The following is a 23,745-nucleotide window of genomic DNA, read 5'->3' on the forward strand; positions in this document are numbered from 1 at the left end:
CCACTCTGCTGACCAGAGGAGTACCAGAAGCGGCCCTGTAGCATACCGCCGCGTCAGTCGTTAGCCGTGGCCGACGAGCAAGCCTGTTGACAGGGTGCACCATGTGGAGATGACTGACATCAACCCATATATTGTCTAACCTTCGCCAACCTAACTAAAGAATTAATTAAAATTTTATATTCGCTACAAATATGATACCTCAAAGAGCTTATTATTTGTATATTTAATATATGTTTATTTTCTTTCTGTTAGAATAAACATCAAAAATGAAGTTCCTCAAAGAGCCTTTGAGTATGTTTTAGCGTTACTTAGTATTACATAGGTAATATTGAATGAGTGCCCTCTCATCCAAACGCTCATATTATATATACATAAAAGTTAGGATTTTGATTAGAATTAAGAATAAGAAATAATTGAATCCTGATATATTACTATAATTTTTTTTTATTGTGTATGTATGGGACAAATTGACGTCTGAAGATTCATAGTAGTTCAGAAGACAGTGATAATCAACAAGTGAAATATCGATGGAGTATCATAATCAAATTTTACAGTTTAGTTTATTTTTCTCTTGTTATGTGTCAATTTTCTTAGCGGTATTCTGAATTCTTAGGCTGGTTTGGATGGTAGTCGACGAGCCAGTACATGATGGTGTTATGTCTATTAAGGGTCGCCATCGCCGTTTGTAATTAGGACTTCCACCAATTTCCCCTCCGCATTATCTTCGATGTGATATACCAAGTTCTTCTTGTGATGCGATATTGTATGGGATACGCTATCGTGCAATTGGAGCTTTTGGTCAAACATTTTATGAGGATATCCTCGTAATTTAGTCTACGTGCCTTATATATTATTAAGATATTGGATCTTTCTCTGTTGCCGACTATGCCCTTGATCTCGTTGGGTATCTTTCTTCATGTATGTATGTTAAGTACTGGGGTCTTAAGCTGGGTCTTGTTGATTGCAAAATGGCTGTAAAGTGTAAACACTTTGACGTTTTACCTTTATTTATTTCTTTACTTAACATATTTGCCGCAACGTAACCAATTTTCAAGTATATAAAAATTACATATTAGTTAATTACTATTTATGTTTAATTCAACATATCTTATACGGTTCACATCAATAATTATTTTGTCGTATTGAATTATTGAAAGAAAAAAATGGCACTTTTACAAAAAAAAATTACATCGCTGCTGAGCACAAGAAAGAATAATAATTGTGTTAGTACAAACGTCTCGTGTTCCTAAATATTATAAAAACTTTTAAAGACGGTTATATATTGTTTTCGACAAACTAAGCAAAGTTATAAATTAACATTAAAATTCAGAATGACACGCATCTTTCCAGTTAGTTTTTATGTCAATGGAGTTCAAATATTTCATTTAATATTAATAACTCTGAACCTATTGACCTAGTTGTAAATTTCCAATCATTTACGGTCGATTTCTTTTTGCACTGCACTGATTTAGTAACTCAGGAAGAAATGCGTTAGATAGACTTAGTTCATAGTTGCGTTCATACTCCTATTCATAATATATAGCAAAAAAGAATCAAAGCGAATTCGTTAAAATAAAAAATAAAATATTTCCGGTTAGTTTAATTTTACCCTAGACGTTAATAATATATCCTAGATGGCAATAAATGGCGGATAAAATAGTAAAATAACAATTTTATTTCTCAAAGCTATGGGTACGAATATGATGGATATTTATTTTTTATTTTCCTCTATTCTGGTTTCATTATTACATCATTTAATATTATAATTTATAACTATAAAATCTACAAAAAAAAAAGATTAAAATAAATTTAACAAATCTCAATTAAAAATACTATATATATACTTACATAATTTACAAAACATGACCGCGTGAAATGGTGGCAAGAATGCTAACGGACTGATAAATCTTTTGGATAGGTTTTTGGCGGTATTACTATATTATTAGGAGTCATAGATCCAAGAATTTTAATTATTTCTTATGTAAAATGAAATGCAAATAGCATCATGTATTTTTTTTAAATGAGAGCTAAAAGTAATGTTATATAATGTTATGGTATTATATTTTTTTTATTTATTACCACTTACAGTTTTAGTAGTATTGTATAGTTCATAGCAAATACTTGCCAAATATAATACAGCGCATGCATAACGTACTATAAACATAATACATTTACATACTATTTTCAAGTACATAGGCACCTATTTTAATAAAATTGCAATTACGTGAACTCGGTTTTAAACTAGATGTCGCTAGTAGCACACTTAGTGCAGAAGTTATATGCTGGGTACGTTTACAAATGTATCTCAATAAGTCAAAAGATGGCAGTATGCGTTTGTACTGTTTTATCATATATGTCATGCTAATTCCACCAATGAACAAGTGAAAAGTGTCCTACTTTCATGACGTCATTATTTCCACGTTGGAAGCTGTATAGAAATGTCATGTTTTAGTTGAAAATTATTTATTTTGTACACTAATGTTTTCTATGAAAACAAAGTTTCATTGTGATTTTATATTGTGATACAAAATAAGTAACATTGAAACAAATAAATAAATGAAAAATATATATTACACAATGATTTTAATGTGGAATAGTACAAATCAACATGACTCTTGTTAACGAAGATATGAGTAAGATCTTGGAATATCTGTCAAGAAATGATCAGGAGTATGACGGAGTGATTTCTAAAAGTGAAAAAATGGATAGCTTTCAACCGGACAGATTACTGGTTTGTATCATTACATTTACAAGGATTTTACAATCGTTGATTGATAACGTATCAAACCGACTTTAAAGATAGCTCAAAGGCCATTAGGCGGAGAAATTGATCGCTATTGTGAAGGGTATGAATAAGCGTCTCTGTAGACGTGCGGTGAAGCAATGAAATCGTGACCATTGCACCTCGTTCCGTAGCTTTCGTGGGTTTACGCTCCCACTTTTACCGTTATCTGACTAGCCGTTCATTTCGTTTTCGGATCGGACGTGGCTTGGTCTCTAGTATTTTTCACATTTAAATCCCGGCATTTCCTTATCTAATTAGTGCAGTATCGTATCGCGGGTTTACCCTAACACACATATTTACACTACATTTGATGTGTTCCCCCATTCAATAACAGCGCGCAAATCGTGAGGCCGGCGTATTCAACGACGTAAACAAGCTTGCCAGCTAGGCACCATGCGGTCGAAGTCTTTTCCATATGCCAGATGAACGCTTACCTGTGCACACACAATTAGTAACTTAAATTTAACAGTCGCGTAATTATAGAGACCTGTGAATGTGAACTGTATTTATATGTGTAACATAATAGTGGGTGCAAAATTGACATCAGTGAAATATATGTTCTAATGTGTAATTTTAAAAATAAAAATGGATAAAAAGCTAGACCTGTTATCCTTGTTTGAGGTAATGTTATTTTTTTCATTGGTTTTTAATGAAAAAAATACTCAAAATATATCTTTGTAGATTATATGAAAACAATAATTCCTATGTGATTCCAGTGAGAAAATAAATAAAGAAAAATAATACAGTAAATCATTGGCTTACATATAAATTAAATATAGGAAATAATACAAGATATATATTGATAAATAATATTTAGATAAACAAGAAAATAGATTATAAATATACATAACTTAATATTTTATTATGTATCAAGGTCTATACATACATATTTTATATCTACTTCAATTATAAACTGCACACTTAAAATGCATCTCCTTTCTCTTTATCTCTGAGTAAAAGTTGAAAATGAAAGTAATTTATATATGACAAAAGTAAAAGGCAAAACTGCTGAAATTTTGTGTCATTTTAAACTCACAAAATTCAATACAATATTCAGAACATTCCAAATTTAAAACATAATTACTTATTAGAGAAATTTAAGTCAGTCTTTTGTAAAAAAATCAAATTGTATTACAGAATAATTATGCTAGTACATAATTATGTTAATTATTTTTAAACCAAAACAAATTATGGACAATTATTACTTCCTTGGATTAACTAGTACTTTTAATTACTTAAACTGAAATTACATTAAGTAATGATGCTTTTTGTTATCATCACTATTATTATCACAATGTTTATAGTTTAGAAAGAATATCTTGCCTTTTAAAATATGTGCACTGATTTTCTGGATAGTAATATTTTTACTATTATGAGTAAAATTGCATCATTGTTGTTTAACATTGAACAGAGTTCAAGATAGAACTGGAAAGGCTTAAGTTTTAGTAAATATACTATGTATAAAACTATAGAGAACTAGTTATTGCCTATTTTTAATAGTTGCATGTTGCATTTCATTAACATTTCAAGGAAATCATCTCTTATAATTATGTATATCCCAATGTTTTTTTTATTATTATTCTTAGTAGGTTCATTGTATGCATTGACGAACTAGTAAAAACTTGCAATGAGTAATTAGTCTTAATTCTGCATTATAAATATGTAAGCTTGCAAAAGTACAAGATTTAATATATAAATGCTGAATAAGTTTGTTCTCATTACACAATATATTTTTTAATTTACATGAGTGTGTATGATGCAAGAAGGTTTCATATTTCTCTTTTTTTTTCTTGTTTATAAAAATATGTTTTTTTAATAAATTAAAAATAAAAATCATTGTATTAACAAAATCTATTGTTTCAGTCGGACTCGTGGCAGGCCTCTGATGACTTCCTGGAAAATATATTTTCTTTAGAGCAGGGGTCATTGAACTTCTTAGACGATTCATTGCCTGATTTAAATCTAACACCTCATAATGCATCTCAACCAGAAGGTCTTAGTAGTTCTTGTTCCGACAGTGGATTATCAAGTGACCCAGCAGAATTGTAAGTAACTTTCAGTATATATATTAGTATATAAAAATAGTTTAGTTATTAATATTAATAGCATTTGTTATACAAGAATAATCTAACAATACATAAAACAAACTAATGTACAAAGACCCAACTAAATGTCACAAAATCTCATAAACATACACAAAGCGTGTCATATAAATTATGATAATGCAACATCCTGTGATTCGAATTGCATAAGCTTTTATAATTAAGAGAACATTTGGATGTTTTTTTCATTTATATTTCATAATCACAAGAAATGAATACAACAATTTATGGGGAATTTCCCAATTACCCTTTCAGGCTAAATAGTATGTTGTACAGATTTTAATATATGTCTCGCTTGAAATCATTATTTTAATTACTCCTAATAAGTAGAGTGCATAGTTGGAGAGTAAATTACATAAACAAAGAACGAATATTGCGCATTACTTATTTAATATTGCACGGGTGTTAATAAATAGTTATTAAATAAATCTATTCATAAAAAAATACATTAAGAATATATCTATTTTAAAATGAGCATACATAGTAATCATAGTGTAATAATTCGTGTATACTTTTTTTGGCATCAATTTCCGTAGATATATTTTACAGTTTTAATTCATCGCACAGATAACAATTACATCAGACTTTGTTATTAGGACGTAAAACAAGTTGTGTATAGTACCGTAACTCGGGTTTCGTGAGTCAGTTCCTTCTATTAAGAATGCGCGCGATGAAAGTGCTGTTAGAATTTTAATTTTTTTTCGCCCATGTGCCACAATTATAAGGTGTAAATTTAAAGCTTAGTATAAATTTATAGGAGCTATTACTAAGAAAACATAGTTGTGAATTAAATTTGAACTAGGTATATAAACTAGAGGTATTTTTATTACAAATTTAATTTACGGTTATGGTGAAAGTCATATTCTTGATTAGGAATATATTAAACAAAAGCGTTAAAAAAATTGTTAAAGTTCTTCCAATGAAAGCCTTTAGCCTTCATTTAAAAAAAATAGATTTACGGGTTTGATATTTTTTCCGATTCACACAAAACACGGAAATTCTTCTACCTTATCTTGTGTTATAAAAAAGAGTACGCAATTCTAATACTTACATAAAAATCGTATCCGTTTGTAGCTTCTTCATTTAAAATTATTCATTAAAATAAATCAGTTTTAGGGTTTGCAAGCAAATCTTTAAAAATATTTAAATTATATTGCAGTAGGCTCTTACAAATATTTTTTTATCGTCATATTCCAAGAATACCCATCTATTATACCACAGATTCGAAATATAGATTCTACAGAAAAGAACCGGTGTGAAACTAAGTAGGTAGTTGCTCTTTTTCATCAATCATAAACTTGTAATATTTATATACAATTTAATTTGTATATGAATTTCAATGAATATTAGCTTCAAGAACTTTACGAATTATAATAAGTCATCACTACTAAACATCTAACTAGGTATAATACTATGTATTCTACTATTATGATTCATATTTACGATGGTTGCTGTTAAATAAGAACCATAGGAATAAAGCAACCTATGCTTTAAATCATGGCTATAGAATTTACTGTTATTATCAAATAAGGTAAACGCTTGCCTTCAAGCGGCTATTTATCCGTCTGCATTCCTACTATCTATAAAATAAAACAATACACAAATTATACTGGGTTTTTATTTTAAACTACAGCTTGCACACGATTTCCTTCAGTTAAGTTTAAACAAGACGTTCAAGGAATATAAATTAGGAAACATTCGTACGTTACAGGATTACTGCAGTTTTGTTTCGTTACAAACGACGTACAAAATTTAAATTTTGTTTCCTTTAAATTTTATAGAAAATTTGATTTTTCATATACATATATACGAATAGACATGTTGTAAATTGTATGTGATGTAGCCAGTAAATTACACACGGCTTCAACTCGTATGTTGACCAAACGTCTCGTTTTGTGGAGGCCCGCTTTGATAGTTCGTGTCCCGCTGTGACAAAGCAGGCCATCTAAGGATTGAAACTCACAATAAATTCAATAAACACGATTTAGATTTCACCGCCGATATAATTATTACAAAATATGTATATAATCACAAATTAAGCACATGAAAATCGAGTGGGACTTGCTCGGTTCGAACTCGCAATTTTCGGTTAGGATTCACTTCATATTCTAGCTCCCTAAATTCGTCAAATTATAATCACTTGAAGTATTTATATTTATATCTTGATAAACGTTAACTTACTTTTAGTTTTAACTTGTCTCCTGCGTACACTCTACACGTTGAACACCATCAGTAATTTTTCCGGTTATAGAACTGAGGATAGAGAGATTATGATAAATCTATACTAATACTATAAATGCGAAAGTGCGAAAGAAAGAAAGAAAATGTCTGTCTGTTACGTTTTCACGGCTAAACCACTGAATCGATATTGATTATTTTGAATTTTGTCCAAACGATCTTGAACCCCAAGAACGGACTAGTTTATATAGTATTAAATATTGAATCCAGTTCATGTTATAAAAACTTAGTTAATTTTTGCTAAACATACCTATCAATTGAGCACGTAAATCGCAAACCACATACCGTTAGTATCTGACAGGCTGGCCGTAATAATCAGGCAAACCTATTATCATGCAATTTCCCATCGGATTCCTGATATTTTAAAACAAATATGATATCATAAAGTATTTAAATAAAACTAAATACAATAATAATTAACAAAAAAAAAATCTGTATACAAGCAGATTGTTACACTGCAAAAAAAACTCTAGAAAACATACAATTGAATTATTTCAGTTAGGTAAATCTCTAAGGAATACCCGTATTGGGTATTCCTTAGAGATTTACCTAACTTCTATAAATATGCATTCTGGATAGGGGATATAAATGTATGTATGTTAAATCACTGTTCAACATGGATTACCATGTTAAATTAAATTACTTAGTATTATTTATTCAGTTAAATTAATCTAATCGGATAGAGGTCACCACGTGTAAACGAGACCTTACCGCCAGTGTACCTAGTGAAGATTGCACTGTTGCATGTCGATACAATTTATTACCCTTGTTTTATCTCTGCTTACACGATTCATTTTTAACGTGTAAGCAATAAAGTAAATGCCATATTTACTAATAATCCTTATGATATTGAAAATAACGATTAAATTGCTATAAAACTTTTTCATAGTCTTCAATGCTGAACCACGTTTTTTATGCGTTCCTATACCGTTCAATTAATCGAGTGCTTCCGTAAACCTTTCACTTGTCCGAGCTTCGACATATTTGGCGATATTTTGACCGTCCGATAGTGAAATAATTGTCATGAGGATTTTCAGTGTTGGTTTATGGAGATCAAACAACGATTTAATTCACATCGGAATTACATTCTTATATATATCATAGTTCCAATGTACTAAACAGACTTATTCTTTAAAAAAATAACACAAAACTCACTTCAAAATTTAATCGTGAAATGTCCGAAAGTCATTTGCGACACTTAACTCAAAATGGCGTAATGCCGTAAGTCCGTTTTCGACAAACATCATGTCCTCGCTTGTAAAACATGGTCGGACTATTTACTCGACGTAAAATAATTAATTCAAAGAAAAGCAAGCTATCTTTCATTAATACATACTACTCCTGGTTTGTAGTTAATTTATTATTATTACTATTAAAATGGTATTGAAACGTTATACCAACATAACACTTTTTTTATACATACATATACATCTACGATTTTGTCGACGAATAATTTTATATATTTCTAGATGTTATAATTTAAATGGCGATATAATTGTGTTATAAGTAATAGGTATACATATTTACTTTCGCTCAATTATCATTTAAATCTCGTACTCTTCGACAGTAGGTAAGTATCTGTCGAATAAATGAATGTGACATTTTCAAAACTGGCTCCTTTACGTCACACTACTCTGATATGTAATATGTATCTTATTCTTTAATCTTAATTATGAAACGTACCTACATGAGGTACAGTTTAAGTTGAATAAAGTTTTCTTTACGGCTATCGTTTTATTTGTTTCATTTATAGTTGCTTAATAATGACACTGCGCCCGCGGGCACGCCGCCGTGCCGTCCGAATTACAGATATTTAATTTCGGGTCAAACAACGACCCGAGCTGATTTAAACTTTTATACATAATGACATTTATAAAATGAAAAATTACTGTAAAAACTAAACGAACTTGACAATTTTTCACATATAACTTTTTTCATCACATGCGAATATAAAATATTGATAAAAAAGGAAAATCCTTGTGAAATTAATTTAAAATACGGTACCACAGCAGTTAATTAAAAAGAGCTCTTTGTTAAAACGTATTAATTACTTAAATTTTATGTTCAAGAGCAAAAAAGTAAAAGTAGATATGACTTTCTAGCGACTTAATATCTATATCGGATAGCAACAGGTTTGACACTACAGCGCTTATATTTATAGTCGTTATATAATATGGCGTAAAGGTTACATTATTTGATAAGTTTATTTAAAAAACGTGTTTTATACACGTTGTGTGACTTCTTTTATCGTTTTTAAAAGGAATTTATATCGAAGCGTGGTTTTAGCTCATAACCTTAATATTTATCAATAGAATGTACCTATTTCTTATCTTATTCAAAATATAATCAAAGATATGTATGCGTTACCATATATTTTTAATAAGTTAATTTTTTAAAAAAAATATTGATTTTGTCTTTTTTATATCTGTAATTTTAAAACAAAGGATAAACGGCAAGGAAATTATTTCACAAATATGGCTGTACCTGTTCCCATGGTCGGTGAGATTGGCTAGGGTCGACTTTACTTACATACATCGATAATATTAAAACATCATTTTGATGCAAAATATTTTTATACCGTGACAAATTTTGTTATTGAAATTTCTAATACACCAGACTGTTATAACGTATATTGGACTTTAAAGATGTTTAATAAATAATAATGAACACATAGACCCTTATATGTTACATATAAAACAATCAAAATTATCGAATATCGACTGTAACTAATCGATAATGTATCATGTTTGATATTTCTCATCCCTAATATTCTTTGACTAGCCTTGATGAAATAGCATGTTTTATTTTCATTACGAGAGAGACGCGTTAACTATCCACTGATAAGTCATTTAACAGAACCATCTCGTTATGTCTGTCTCGTTCTACGTATGTTGCTGTGCCGTTTTATCGCATTCGGGTTAAAATGTATTACTGGGTTCAGGGAGCAAATGCATCCGGTTATCTTTTTTGAACATGCACGCTCAAAAGGAGTAATGCCATATATTTTAAAAAAGAATTGTTTCCTTGTCTAATTTCTTACTTTCGAAAGAGAAGTGAATACATTGAATAATAAAATTCTATGCTTATCTTAGTAGTAACTTTGCAGAAAATAAAAATGTCTTAAAAAGTAACTTTCTAGTATCTGGTTTCGGTACTGTTTTTATCATTGTATTATTTAGTAAATTCATCAAAGTAGATTTATGTTTATTTCCTTTTCCTTTTAACCGATCATTTCAAAAATATGATTTTGTTTGTAATGCACGTGAAAATTTAAAAACATACGTAGTAAGTTTATAACAATTATAATATTTGTAACTATTGTTCTAGTGACTTCGAACAACAATTGTCACCTTTCCTCATCCAAAACTCATGTGATGAGGATTTATCAGCGCCCGTTCTAGAACCGATGAGCCCTTGCAACGCCCAGGATGTTATTATACAGGATACGAACGATACCTCGAACAGTTCAACGGAAGTTCAGGAAACATTTGACATGCTTGACTTCGAACAGAACGTTGTCCCTGGTTTCTTGAATAACAATACATTCCAAAGCCCTGGTAAGATTACTTTTATGATTATATAATTGCATTATTGAGATCATTACTGATTTATATGACTACAGAGAAGGTCGCCAAATCCCTATTTTAGACACACCCTTCGTTTTTAAGAAAAGTCTTGAAGGTTACTTCAAAATGCATTAATTTATATCTTATATATAAGTATAGTAAATACCTACAATGAAATTGGTCCTACAAATGATGTTGACATCTTCCACGATACATTATTACCTAAGAAGTTTAAGAAAAAAATTATTTCTGTTATTTAGTCTTAGTCTAATTTAAATTTTATCTTATTTAGTTTTTTATTTCAATTGTATGTTTTTTATATTTTCTAAAGTTTATTTTAGTGTGATTAGTTAGCTGTAATTTTCGTTAGAATTTGTGTTTAATTTATGTTTGTTTTCATTTTTGTCAAAATATTGTCTCAAATTTTTTTTTTAATTTGATATTCTTATTGTAGCAAGTGTCGTACGCGCCTGTAATGGTGTACCACACAGAATAAGTCTGATGTTCTTTTATTAACTACTTTTTTATTGTGTATATGCCGATGGTGTGTCTTTTAAATAAATAAATAAGTACATAGATTGTAACTGGAAAACGTACGTCCTCTTTTACTGTTTAAAGGAATGACAATCGCACGGAATGTATATTAATTACGTGCGGTTTTCATACAATTTTAAAAACATTATATATATTACGTTGTAAGTATTATATACGTACACATTAATAGTAGTAATTTACGCCCTTACAAATAGAAACAGATGTTAGTAGTAACATATGATTGCCCTTGGAAGTTGGAGGTAATCTATGTATTGTTTAAGAGTATTTGTTGTTTCAGTGTTGCGTAATAATTACATATTTTATGATTAAACTAAAACTGAACTTAATAGTATTCGTAAACACTTATTGTCCGACCCTACTTCGTACGAGTATGGTTACTAAATGGGCAGGCCATTTCCCCTCTTAAGGTTGAAATTTCCAAAAATCCTTTCTTGGCACATGTTCACGTTTAAATGAACGTACGTTACAAAGCTATCTAGACTCACTAGTTAGGGATGTGGACTACTATTTTATAAGTATAGATTCCAAGTAAATTTTAGTGTTAATTGTGTGTTTTAGTGTTAGTTAAGTTACTATTACTATTATTAAGTAACAGCGACACACAATATATTACGAAATATTAGTACTTAAATACTTTATCGAAAATGAGTCATTAAAACAATAGTAAACAGCTGGATACACAACTTCGTATATGAATAAATTAGAACAATATGATACACGTTGAATTTTAGTTACAAAATGCGTAAAAATAACCAATAATTGTAAAATGTGTACATCCTCTAAAAAAGATTTTTTTTCTCAGGTAAGGTTGGTAGAAAACGCCGTCTCTCCCACACACCACAAGTCGTCCAGCCGAAAGTCCAAAAACCAACTATTAGGTTACCTACATCGGTCCAAAAACCCCTAGTCGTTAAGGCGCAACCACAAAAACCCCTCAAAGTAACGAATATACAAGTCATCAATCCCCAAACTAAAGTATATTCGAAGCCCGTAGAGAGTGTCGCACCGCAGCGAAGAATGATTCGCGTCGCGCCAATGGCTGGCAACCCGAGATCAATACTATTGCCGGTCACAATAAAAGATATGAAAGATCTTAAATCAATCAAAATCATCAACGCAGCGGATCTGAAGAACGCGACGAATATCAAAATAGCGGCGGCGAACCTTCTTTCGCAGAGTAAACTGCAAGATTTCAAAGTCGAGTCTCGCAGTGACTGCGATTATGATCAAAACGGCAATCATTGTGGTGAGTACATTTTCGAGTCGTTAAAAAAAGATGCTTATTTCCGAAGCGTTAGGACTCAAAATGATAATTTACAAATTAAAGTAATATTATTAAGAGTTCATTGGCTAGTTTAGAATAGAAATATTTGTTTAGTTATGAGTATTCTACCAACAGCGCCATAATAATTGTACTGCAACAAACGCTACGTAAATTGATTGATGTCAATTGTACTTATTTAGACGTACGGCTAATATATATAATCTGTATGGAAATATTGGTCATTGACTCGAGTGAACATTTTTATGGTATCTTTGAACTCGTAAAGATTTGGAGGCCGAAATTTAAAGGAATTTATGCTTAGCTGTTTGAAATATGTGCGAAGTCGTTTTTTTTAAATAAATCTATAACTTATACTTAAAGGCAGGTTACTTCAAATTTGAAAAAGTTATTTAACATACAATGCTTGCATTCGTGCAAACATTTACGTAATCTCTAAATTGTTTTTGTAGATAAGTAATAACAACAAATAAATTTAACTTTAATAAATTAACGTTGACATTTAACGAAGGTCGTTTATAAGATAATATTATATTTTTAATTATACCGAACAATATATATTCGTATAAAAATTGACGACGCAAATTTGAGATTACGTATGTTATATAAAGATAATAACGTCTATTTAGTCTTACTTGTATACTATTGTTTGGTGGCAGTTGAACAACAATGATTTGTCTCTTTTTGTCATAATTAATTTAGCATTCAAAAGAAGAAGATAGCATTATTTTACTAAAGCCCAATATTATTTGTTATTCCGAGTCAAGTTCTTGTCGCCTCTAATTTTATCATTATCGTTAATCTATATCCGTTGCGTTAAAATGAGTCTTATTCGGAATTGTTTGTGGTTAGTATCAATAATATTAGTACTATTTTATTTCGTAGACATTTAATCTGCTTTAAATATTCTGATAAGATAAGATCTTTTTTCTTCCATATTTTTAAATAACTCAGGAAATGTTAGGTTGAATAAAATACAATACAGAATTTGAATGGCCTTAGAATTTATTACTCGATAATTTTAAGACTATTGAAAAATGATACGAAACGTATTCTGAAAATATAGAAAGGTTGGATAGTTTTTGGATAATAATAATAAAACGAATTCATAGTTATCAGTGTGTTTTAATTGTCTTATTGACAATATTATACGATGGAAAACTGAAGTGCTACTTGCACTTGACCTTCACGGGTAGATTCTTTCATGTTTTGCTTCTTTTCGACTGTCTGCAGGTCACGGCTACGTTAATCCTTGACCTTTCTGCAGTATAACTGTCATCTGCTATGAAATAACGTGTGATATGATTTTTTTTATATCTGTGTTGATGCACTTGTATATAGACAGATATTTTGTTGAAAAACTATATCATTAAGTAGTTACATATTGTCTCTTCTACAAAGTTTAAAGTAATTAAAATAACTGAATTAAAAATATATATAATATAAATATAAATTTTACTCATAAAAAAACATCAGATTTAACTAGAACTAACTTATCAAGTAATCATAGTTCAGAATTGCTGCATCTTGTTCTTTCAAATCTCATATCAATGTCGTCAGAGGTAGAAATCAGCGTTTAACTAAACATCCGTTTATATAAAGCCACGACATGTTTTCGTTGCGAAATAATAATTTAGAATTAATTTCAGATGACTCAGGCACCGATCACAGCGATGACGAAGATGATCACAAGGAAACCCAATTAAACGATGGGAGAAACGGATATCCCCGTCTCGTTCTAACCGCTGAGGAAAGACGGCTGCTTGCAAAGGAGGGAATCACATTGCCAACGAGCTACCCACTCACCAAGCACGAAGAAAGGGAACTGAAGAGGATCAGACGCAAGATCCGCAACAAAATCTCCGCCCAGGACTCTCGTAAACGGAAGAAGGAATACGTCGACGGATTGGAGGATAGGTGAATATATTATAATTGCTTTTTTTTATAAAGATAATATCGCTCAGTAATAAGATAGCGCCGATTGAATTGTACCAACTAGCGAACACACTATTTTCTTATCTGTTTCTGAGAGATAAGTGTGTACATTAAGTGCGCAATCGATATTATTTAATATAATATAATATGGATACTTTACTTCAGTGTAAACAACTTCATATAATTTATATTATTTTATAAACAATATTGAAATGCTATATATGAATGTTAAATACCGAGATACAATTTTTTCGACGTAATATCAGATACGCAGCTTTTGATGAGTAACGTGGTGGGACATGCCCTAGAACTTTATCCTAGCAGCGAGATATTTACGCGTCGATGCTTATTTACTTACTACGACTGTATGAAACGAAGGTATAATGACCCTTTCTAACTATTCATACATTAGCGGTTTTGTGTTGTGTTAAATACTATGTATCCGTCCCGACGTCATTCAAGTAAGATTTGAATCGGGATTTTTTAAATCAGCTATTAAAAAAAATGTACAATCATTGTTAAGCCAAGCTATTTATAAAGTAAAGTAAACGACTTATAAATGTTCCTGGGTAAGGCCAGCTCTCCGTTTGAGAGAGTAAGAAGTTTACACCACCAAGCTGTTCCAATATTTATGATAGATACGATTGTGGAATGCACTAAACCGTTTCGAATTATGCTACAGATATATAGCAATGGACTTACATTTTGATATAATAAATATAGATTTTTTTTCTATATACGCTTTTACACGATGGAGTTAAATAAAGTAATATATTTTTGAAAATAGTATATAAGTCTACCAATAATCTCCCCGAAATTTAGTTCACATTTTAGAACTAGTAGAGTAAAGAAGAGTTAATGTTAATCTCTTATATGAGTACCAACATTATTATGGTACATGTTTTCTTTTCCCTGACCGTGTCTCAGTCGATTTAGGGTCGGTCGCGTTTTTTTTCTTTCCATTTTCCTCTATTATTCGTCATTATATTATGAACATTCACATCCATCTGACTCATATCTCTCTTCACACACGCCATCCATGTTTACTAAGGTCGTAGTCTTCCTCTCCCTTCCTCAATCATGCTCATTACTCTTTTAGTAACGTGTGTCTCCTTTCTGAGTTCCTTTTTTAAATAAATAAATAATTACATATGTAGTATGTTCATTGGCTATACAAACTGTAATGTTTTATTTTGCTGACAAATTTTCCTTAACTTATATATCTAAATATATCTACGTGTTATATGTAAAGATCGACATCAAAAATACCCAATACGTTTATGACATGATATTTTATTGTTAAATTAGAAAGTATCTTGCATCAGGTATATTCTGTCTGAGTCATAGACCAGCAATCAACGAACACGTCGACACCAGACACGCTGGCAGTGGATGATTCATTTTAATGTATTTTAAAATAATTACGAACGGTTTAAGATTTATGGACATAAGTTTTTGTGTAACTATTATATATAAACAATAATTATTTACTTGTTACATTTGATAACATTAAGTATTGTTGCTGTTTTTGGGTTTTTTTTGCATTTGAGGCCCAGCGGTGGCTAATTTATTGATACTTTAAAATATTAATAAAATTTATAATTATGCTAATTATATATTCATACGTATTGTGCATTATTAATAACAGTACATACTATAGATTTAAAATTGTTAATAATTACTGAAAACTTATGATTTATTTTATAAATTGAGTGTATTCATAAAATACAATAGAAAATAAGAGCAATAACACCAAATCAATGTTATAGTAAATATATTTTTATGAGATTAAATGATGAATAATTAAAATAATGTTTACGACAGGGTCAAACAGTGCACCGCAGAAAACCAGACACTTATCAGGAGGATAAAAATACTTCAGACCCAGAACCAGTCCCTAACGCAACAGTTGAAGAAATTACAGGTACTTTTTTTCCTTTTACGAAGAGTAATATAATAAAAAGCCGTTTTTTTATTTCTAAACAAACGTGGATTGTATTTAAATAACTCAATGCTTAAGTTTAAATCATTAAATTATATATATGTGTATCAAGCTTTATTTTTTTACGTGAGTTTTAAATGTTTATCTGCGGGATTGTATTATAGAAAAATGTCAGTATTAACTGTGCAAAATCGGAAACTAGGCGCTGTTTATGCTAATATTATAAATGCGAAAGTAACTGTCTGTCTGTGTAACCTCTTCATGCTTTAATCGCTGAACCGATTTAGATGGAATTTGGTACGGAGATAGTTTAACCCCCGTGGATGGTCATAGATCATATTTTTTTATTTACCCCTGGGGCTTAATAGGGGGTTGGAGGTTTTTATTTGTAAAGTTAAAGTTGTGTACATTGTTCATATTTAATTATTTCGTTTATAAAGTATTTGTCTACAAGGTATGTTTTAACTGTAAATAGTAATCTATCGAATCTAGTATTCATAGTAATCATTCTTAAAAAGTATCTCTCGATTTCTTGCCAGTTCCTTTCGATGGGATCTACATTCCGAACCGGTTGTACGTGAACTTAATCGTTTCAAAAGTGCACGTAAGAGCCTACATGAATAAAGTATATTGTGATCTTTTAAAATAACCAGTTTAATATCGATTGAGTTGTTCTCAATGTTCATACCAAACTAAAAAGAGCAATGTCGATTACATCGGAGTCGGAGTCGCGTATAGTGGTTCCTTGGTCCTTAATATTTCCTTCCTTATTTTCTTGAATTTCAGTCTCAATATATATGTTTTAGTTAAAGTTTAGAAATTGACAATAAAAAAGATAGTCAAATTTTATTCACAAAGGGTTCGTTTTTAGACCGAATTTAAAATAGGTACAAATTTCCATCATTTGTCTTAGTGTCAGAATCAACATATACTATAATTAATAATTTCAAAAAATTTATGTTTAAAACTTAAGAATATCCGTCTGATACCATAAACATATAATATTGCTTCAGTGAGTTACTCAGTCGCTACTGACTGACGTTATGAAGACACAATTGTTGTTTTGCTTTTTACATTCACATTTTCTGAATAAATTCGAGCAAACGAATCTGTGTAATATAATTTTATCGTCAATCTATTCGACTTTCATTTCAGAAAGTTTTTATTTTCGAGTATATTTTTGTATAAGTTTCAAGTGTTTCGCAATTATTGTTTACGATCGGTGGAGCATGAAGTATCGATTCTAAGTTACCTGTCGATGTTCTTCACAGACGTGTGAAGCGCGACCAATCATTTCGATATAGATCATAATATAATTAAAATACTTGGACCATAATAGTATACTTTATATAAATATTTACTTTATTATTTCCATATTTAATAATTACTCGAAATTGTTATAATTACTTTAATGCCAATCTCATGATGGCTACTTGTGAACTATAGACTATGTAAAATAATAAGGAAATTTGTTGGTAATATATATATATATATATATATATACAAATTATTGATAAAACTCTACGATAATTTTAATTTTTTTCTTATTGGATATATTTAAGTCTTGTGGCCTTTTGTATTGTTTATTGAAAACATTTTTCTGTAGTCAATCTGTCATTGGTTATGTTATGTAGCTTAAAATTATCAATGAACTAGCCGTTTTAAAGTAATATTATATCCAATGCGTTAATTCGCTATGGTTTTTATTTGTTAGAGCAACGCTGATTATTGTATTTTATAACTAGAAATAGAGATGGCGCATTTGAATAAGTCTAACTAACATATATTGATTTCAGTAGACAATTACGTTATTTTCAATGTCGGCTTATATGTCTCTAACATATATTAAAATATATTTTGATGCAGTTTTGTTCATTACAACCACGAGTAAGAGAAATGACGGATGTAAAGAAATATGCACGGAACTCGTAGATAACCTTCGATAAAGCAGAAATTCCACAATTCACAGTTCGTTAATATACGTTTTTATAAGTCTTTGCTCATGGCAAAACAATTGCGTACTTGCAGTATCAGCGTTTATTCATTTCAAAATCAAAGATTTGCGTAATAATAAATATAGACTATCATCATAGATAATGTTAAGTAAACAATAAAACGAGACACTACAGGTGTTAATTTTTTAACTAAATATATTTACTTACTTTATACGTATATAATAAAAATAAATATCTAACACAAAGATAAATAACTATGGAATTATATCTAGTGTCGTTACTTGATACACGATTGAACATAAACAGTAATAGGTTCGCGGCAAGTAGCCCCTACTTCAGACACGCTTGGGGCAGTTCCATTCGCACTCGATTCGGTGCCCGCTGAGCTTGTATAGTAACGCTCGCGTCGCTTGCAGAACGTACTGACGGGCGTGACGTCCGGCTCGGGCGGCAAGGCGCAGCCGGCCACGTGCCTGCTGGTGCTGCTGCTGTCCGTGGCGCTGGTGGCGCTGCCGTCCGTGCACGAGGAGGTGCGCCGCGCGCCGCCCGCGCCCGACGCCGCCGCGCCCGCCGTCACGCGCGCGCTGCTCTCCGCCGCCAACAGTGAGTGCCTTCCCTAATAGCTGGTAGATATAAGGCCGCCAGATCCCGAGCTCCTGGGTACAAACCCCAGGCCGGTCCGATAAAAGTTACAGGATGTTTCTATCGAAATCGTCTCAGTAGCCCACAGTCTGGAAATTGGAAGTGTATACAATCCCGTGCCTCGGAGAGCACGTAAAGCCGTTGGTCCTGCACGTGAACTCTTTCCGGTCGCGTCAGTTATATTACAAACCACATTATTATATAACTCCCCCATACATACAATATTCGAGATCGGAAAAATCGATTGCACATAGAAATGCTGGAAAATGTTGCATTAGTTTTCCTTGCTAGATACATTAAGAGTCGCTTTGAACTAAATACTTTGAGTGCATACATGCTCTTTATCATCCCCCTTACTCTAATTCTACGATCCTGTTGATTGCTTCTAAACTGATTCCTTTAAAGAATAACCCAATAAGCCTTTATTGACCCAACACGGGATTTGAACCTAGAACTACCATCAATCAAGACCTAGAACTTTTATGAGTAACTAGACATACGCGGAATACATAATGATTATAACTATAAATAAAGTTTATTCGAATTTCCAAATTTGTTTACAATGACCATTGGCCGGTCATATCGTGAAGTTCCATTGTTAACTTTTTATTGACTTAAACGATACGTAACAGTGCCTTTCGTTGTTCACTGAATTTTAAAACAAAAATTCCATTAAATATTAAAGACAGTAGTAATTTTCTGATAATATACACTTAATTACCCACGTTGTGAAATCCTTGCTATGCAATAAAAGATATAAATGATAAAAAGCGTACAAAAAATGTTCATTGATATACACTTAGCAAATTAAATAATTAATGTTATATTCTAAAATTAGTATAAAATACGTCACACGTTACTAGTCTGCTCTTCACGGTGAAATTCTCATTCCAAACCGGTGGTTGCCTTGTGCATGAATATATTAGTAAAATGATGGTTGTTTAACGTCACAAACTATATATTTTTTTCAAGAGTTAAACATTAAGTTGATTTTTTTTTATTTTCTGTTATATAAAGCATGTAGAAGAAATCCTGTCTAGTCAAAAATATAAGGGTTTGTTTTTAAAGGCAGACATTGAGATGCGTAACATTAACTTTATATAATGCGATACTGGAAATAGAGCAGTTACAATTACGTAAATGAAAGTTTAACAGACGAGCCAACCGTAACGTCTGAATCAACAATTTACCTTCCACTCTTAAATAACGAGTTTTATAAAAACAGATAACACAAAATAAGAATCCGTATTGTGAATATCAACCAATACAATACATGTCAAATAAGATAATAAATGGAATTCACAATAGAATTTAAAAAATACGTCAGCAATTTTAGTACCACTCGACATATAGGAAGGATTCCAACGTAACTCCATACGTCCTCATATGTCTAAATTTATTCAAAAAGTATGCCAGAAGACTCGCATACGTACGTACGTATGTATTCCTATTCATGTACAGAAACCCTGAAAATATTACACTCCTTTTTGGACAGTTGTGTTACTAAGAACCAAAATAAATAAGAACCAAAATGTTTTATAAAAGAAATCGTTTGATTTATCTATTGGGAATAAAAGACAAATATAAAAAATAACGTATTATAACAAAGTATGACCTTGTTGAGTTCAATCGAACGAGTTATTTAAGAATGTATAAAACAATGTCGGTTAATATCATTTTTTCTCATTACAGAAATGGTTCTGGATGAAACCGTAATAGACGACGGGGAATTTAATATGGATGAATTGATAACATTCAACCGCGCGCACTCCGACCACGACTACCAAGTGGTGAAGAGCCTGGACTCCGGCAAGGCGTTGTCCGGCGGGTACGTAGACCTGCCCATAGACGAGGACTGGCCCCCCAATCTCAAGAAACGAATGAAAAAGATAGAGTTCGACTATGACGACGGCTCGGATTACTTGCCGCCCATAGTTAAGGAGGAGAATTATGAGAATTCGTATAAAACAACGTCTAAAATCGAAGACAACGAAATCAAATTACATAACGATTTTCTAACGAACACCCTCCTGTCGACGGGCCGAAAGCTCGGCGAGTTGTTGGAGGCCTTCCCGCCAGTCCCCGTCAAGAATGAGGATCTAGTTATCGAGGAGGTTTCGGATTTTGATACGAGAAATAACATAACAGGAGTTAAGAGTTTCGTAGTCAACGGCTCGTTAAATTAATTCTAATTTACTATATCCTATTATTTCGCTATTCTCGCATCGCACGTTATTCATATCGGATATTATTTTATTATAATTTTATACAGATAAATATTTTTTATTTCTATATTCAATGAAATTATTCCTTGATTTAGTTTAAGCTGAAATATATGACCCATTTTACCATAATTGTTGAGATTGTAATGTGTTTCGCGTAAATATTTAACGATTATGGTGGTGTGATCGTGATCGTCTCTAGGTTAAGTATTACTTCGTGACTAAGTATATCGAAACATAATAATTCGTTGAGTATGTATTTATTTTTTAAATCAAAATTAATATATTGATGAATTATATTTTAAAGATTTTATATAAACTTTGGAATGTCATTCGTTTTTGCCTAGATTAAGGTGTTTTTAAGCATTTTCGTTACGACTTGGTGCAATTATGTGTAAGTACTGATCTACAGTGTTAGTTTTTATTTAGTTTAATACAATTATAATAAATACAGAATAAGTTCTTATTCCTTTAAAATTATTTTCTGAAACGTCGGATTATGAGGTCGTTGAATTTGGAATACAATTGTTATATTAAATAAAATGTGAAGGAAAATTGGTCTTTGTATTACACCCTTAGAAACCTTCAAGCGCAAAAGTGTAGCAGTAATCTTTGGTTCAGTAGTCCCCTAAAAAAAGATCGTGTGTTAACAGGAGACAAAAATAGATACGATAATATTCAAGTTTCAATTCAAGTTAATCTTATTATTTTAATGGATACAACGGGAAACTAGGGTGTTTAGTTACGTCGAAAGAGTATCCAGATTTTTATTGATATTTCATTACCAATAGCTAATTTCTAAATAACTTGCTGTTCAAACAGGCGAAATAATTAAAATATACATTTTTTTCTTGAATATAAATGCAGTTCGTTTCTTTGAATATGCTTATCAGGATTATGAATGTACTTGGTTGTATATTTTCATACGACAACCCTGAGATGTGAAGCCATATGGTCAACCAATATCAAACTATACTGACATTTAGTCGAGCTGCAGTATATTGTTATGTACTTTTGTCTATATATATTTCGGAGGCCTTTTCTAAAAGAAAATACCACCTCCAGGTCTGAAAAACCATGACTTAATCTTTATATATATACCTCTATATTGCTGAACTATATATCTAGTTTTCATAAGAATATGAACTAACACAAGACTTGCACTGGTCATCAAAGATCCTCTGCGCAATAGTTAAAACATAAATACATTATATGGATACGTATGTATATGGATTTTTTTAAGTAGTTTTATATAAGTATGTGCATAAACTGTTATATATTGTTAATTAATTTTTAATTACCGTCTTCATGGTTTTTCTGTTTGACCTAAAGGTGGACTGGCAGAGAATGCCTTCAGGCATTAAGTACGCCTTTTGTCCCATTAAGTTTATGGTGGTCAATAAAGCATTTAAATAAATAAATCCGTTACTTCAATATTTGTACTCTTTAGTTTGCGAGGTTGGCGGTGCATTGGTAACGAATGATTATTTTTTCTTATAGCATCAATGTCTATGGGCAGTTTTGACCAATGACTATTAAGTGGTTCATTGACCTATGTACCTTTTTGAAATAAAATAATATCTATAACATGTTAATAAAATGAAAATACATAGTTCCATTTCTATTTCATATGTAACTTAGCAAGACTAATGTTGACATAAATTCAACAGAAGCATAGTGTGATATATAGATAGTGATACACAATAAGAGAAGATATACAAGTTTGGACTCAAATATATAGATAACTTTATTTCCGGAATAGTAAAAAAAAAAACTAATCGGTGATTGCTTAGTCAACAACAGTGCGATTCTGTATTCGTGTATCTCGTGAAACGGACTTTAAGACAGAGAGGCTATTTTGATACGTGTATCCCATACATTTTATAATTATTCTATTCTATGTCGCTTATCACATTTAGATTTACAATTCACGCCCGTGTTCACGTCTTCTGCAGTAAGTTTCGAATTTCTTCGTTGAGTAGAGTAGCTCTACTGAAATTATCCTGATTCGGAAAATAGCACTATTATAGTTTCTAAGAGCACACAATTAATAAAAATACCACAGATTTTTTTTTTTTTTCTTTTATTTATCTTCGTTATGAAGATGAAACAGAGTGTTTAGCAAACCTAAATTTGTTTTGCTTGGCTGTTATCTTAGCATTAGCATTAGCAGCCTGTAAATTTTCCCACTGCTAAGCTAAAAGCCTCCTCTCCCTTTGAGGAGAAAGTTTGGAGCATATTCCACCACGCTGCTCCAATGCGGGTTGGCGGAATACACATGTGGCAGAATTTCGTTGAAATTAGACACATGCAGGTTTCCTCAAGATGTTTTCCTTCACCGCCGAGCACGAGATGAATTATAAACACAAATTAAGCACATGAAAATTCAGTGGTGCCTGCCTGGGTTTGAACCCGAAGTCATCGGTTAAGATGCACGCGTTCTAACCACTGGGCCATCTCGGCTTAGTGGTTAGAACGCGTGGCTCGCTGTTATCTTGCTATTATATATATTAATCATATT

General features: G+C 31.3%; 1 protein-coding gene across 2 annotated transcripts; it reads left to right on the plus strand.

Annotated features, from left to right (window-relative positions):
• Positions 1–2,421: 2,421 nt before the first annotated feature.
• On the plus strand, positions 2,422–21,779 carry LOC125067636. Of its 2 annotated transcripts, none has more exons than XM_047676335.1 (8): positions 2,422–2,731; positions 4,649–4,830; positions 10,453–10,682; positions 12,049–12,492; positions 14,178–14,445; positions 16,288–16,387; positions 18,777–18,963; positions 20,695–21,779. In XM_047676335.1, exons 1-8 carry the CDS (start codon positions 2,609–2,611, stop codon positions 21,186–21,188), a joined length of 2,028 nt encoding a protein of 675 aa, XP_047532291.1. In that variant the 5' UTR covers positions 2,422–2,608; the 3' UTR covers positions 21,189–21,779. The 2 variants fall into 2 exon arrangements, with proteins under 2 accessions (XP_047532291.1, XP_047532292.1); XM_047676336.1 differs by lacking the exon at positions 2,422–2,731 and adding an exon at positions 2,920–3,406.
• The last annotated feature ends 1,966 nt before the right edge of the window (positions 21,780–23,745 follow it).

The sequence above is a fragment of the Vanessa atalanta genome, chromosome 12 (genome assembly GCF_905147765.1).
Source record: "Vanessa atalanta chromosome 12, ilVanAtal1.2, whole genome shotgun sequence".
Classification (NCBI taxonomy): Eukaryota; Metazoa; Arthropoda; class Insecta; order Lepidoptera; family Nymphalidae; genus Vanessa; species Vanessa atalanta.

Excerpts from the sequence above, each read along its gene's own strand:
- LOC125067636 (XM_047676335.1), top strand. The coding sequence starts at position 2,609 with ATGACTCTTGTTAACGAAGATATGAGTAAGATCTTGGAATATCTGTCA. Across the intron at positions 14,446-16,287 it reads GTCGACGGATTGGAGGATAG|GGTCAAACAGTGCACCGCAG; the intron begins GTGAATATATTA and ends TGTTTACGACAG. Across the intron at positions 16,388-18,776 it reads AACAGTTGAAGAAATTACAG|AACGTACTGACGGGCGTGAC; the intron begins GTACTTTTTTTC and ends CGTCGCTTGCAG.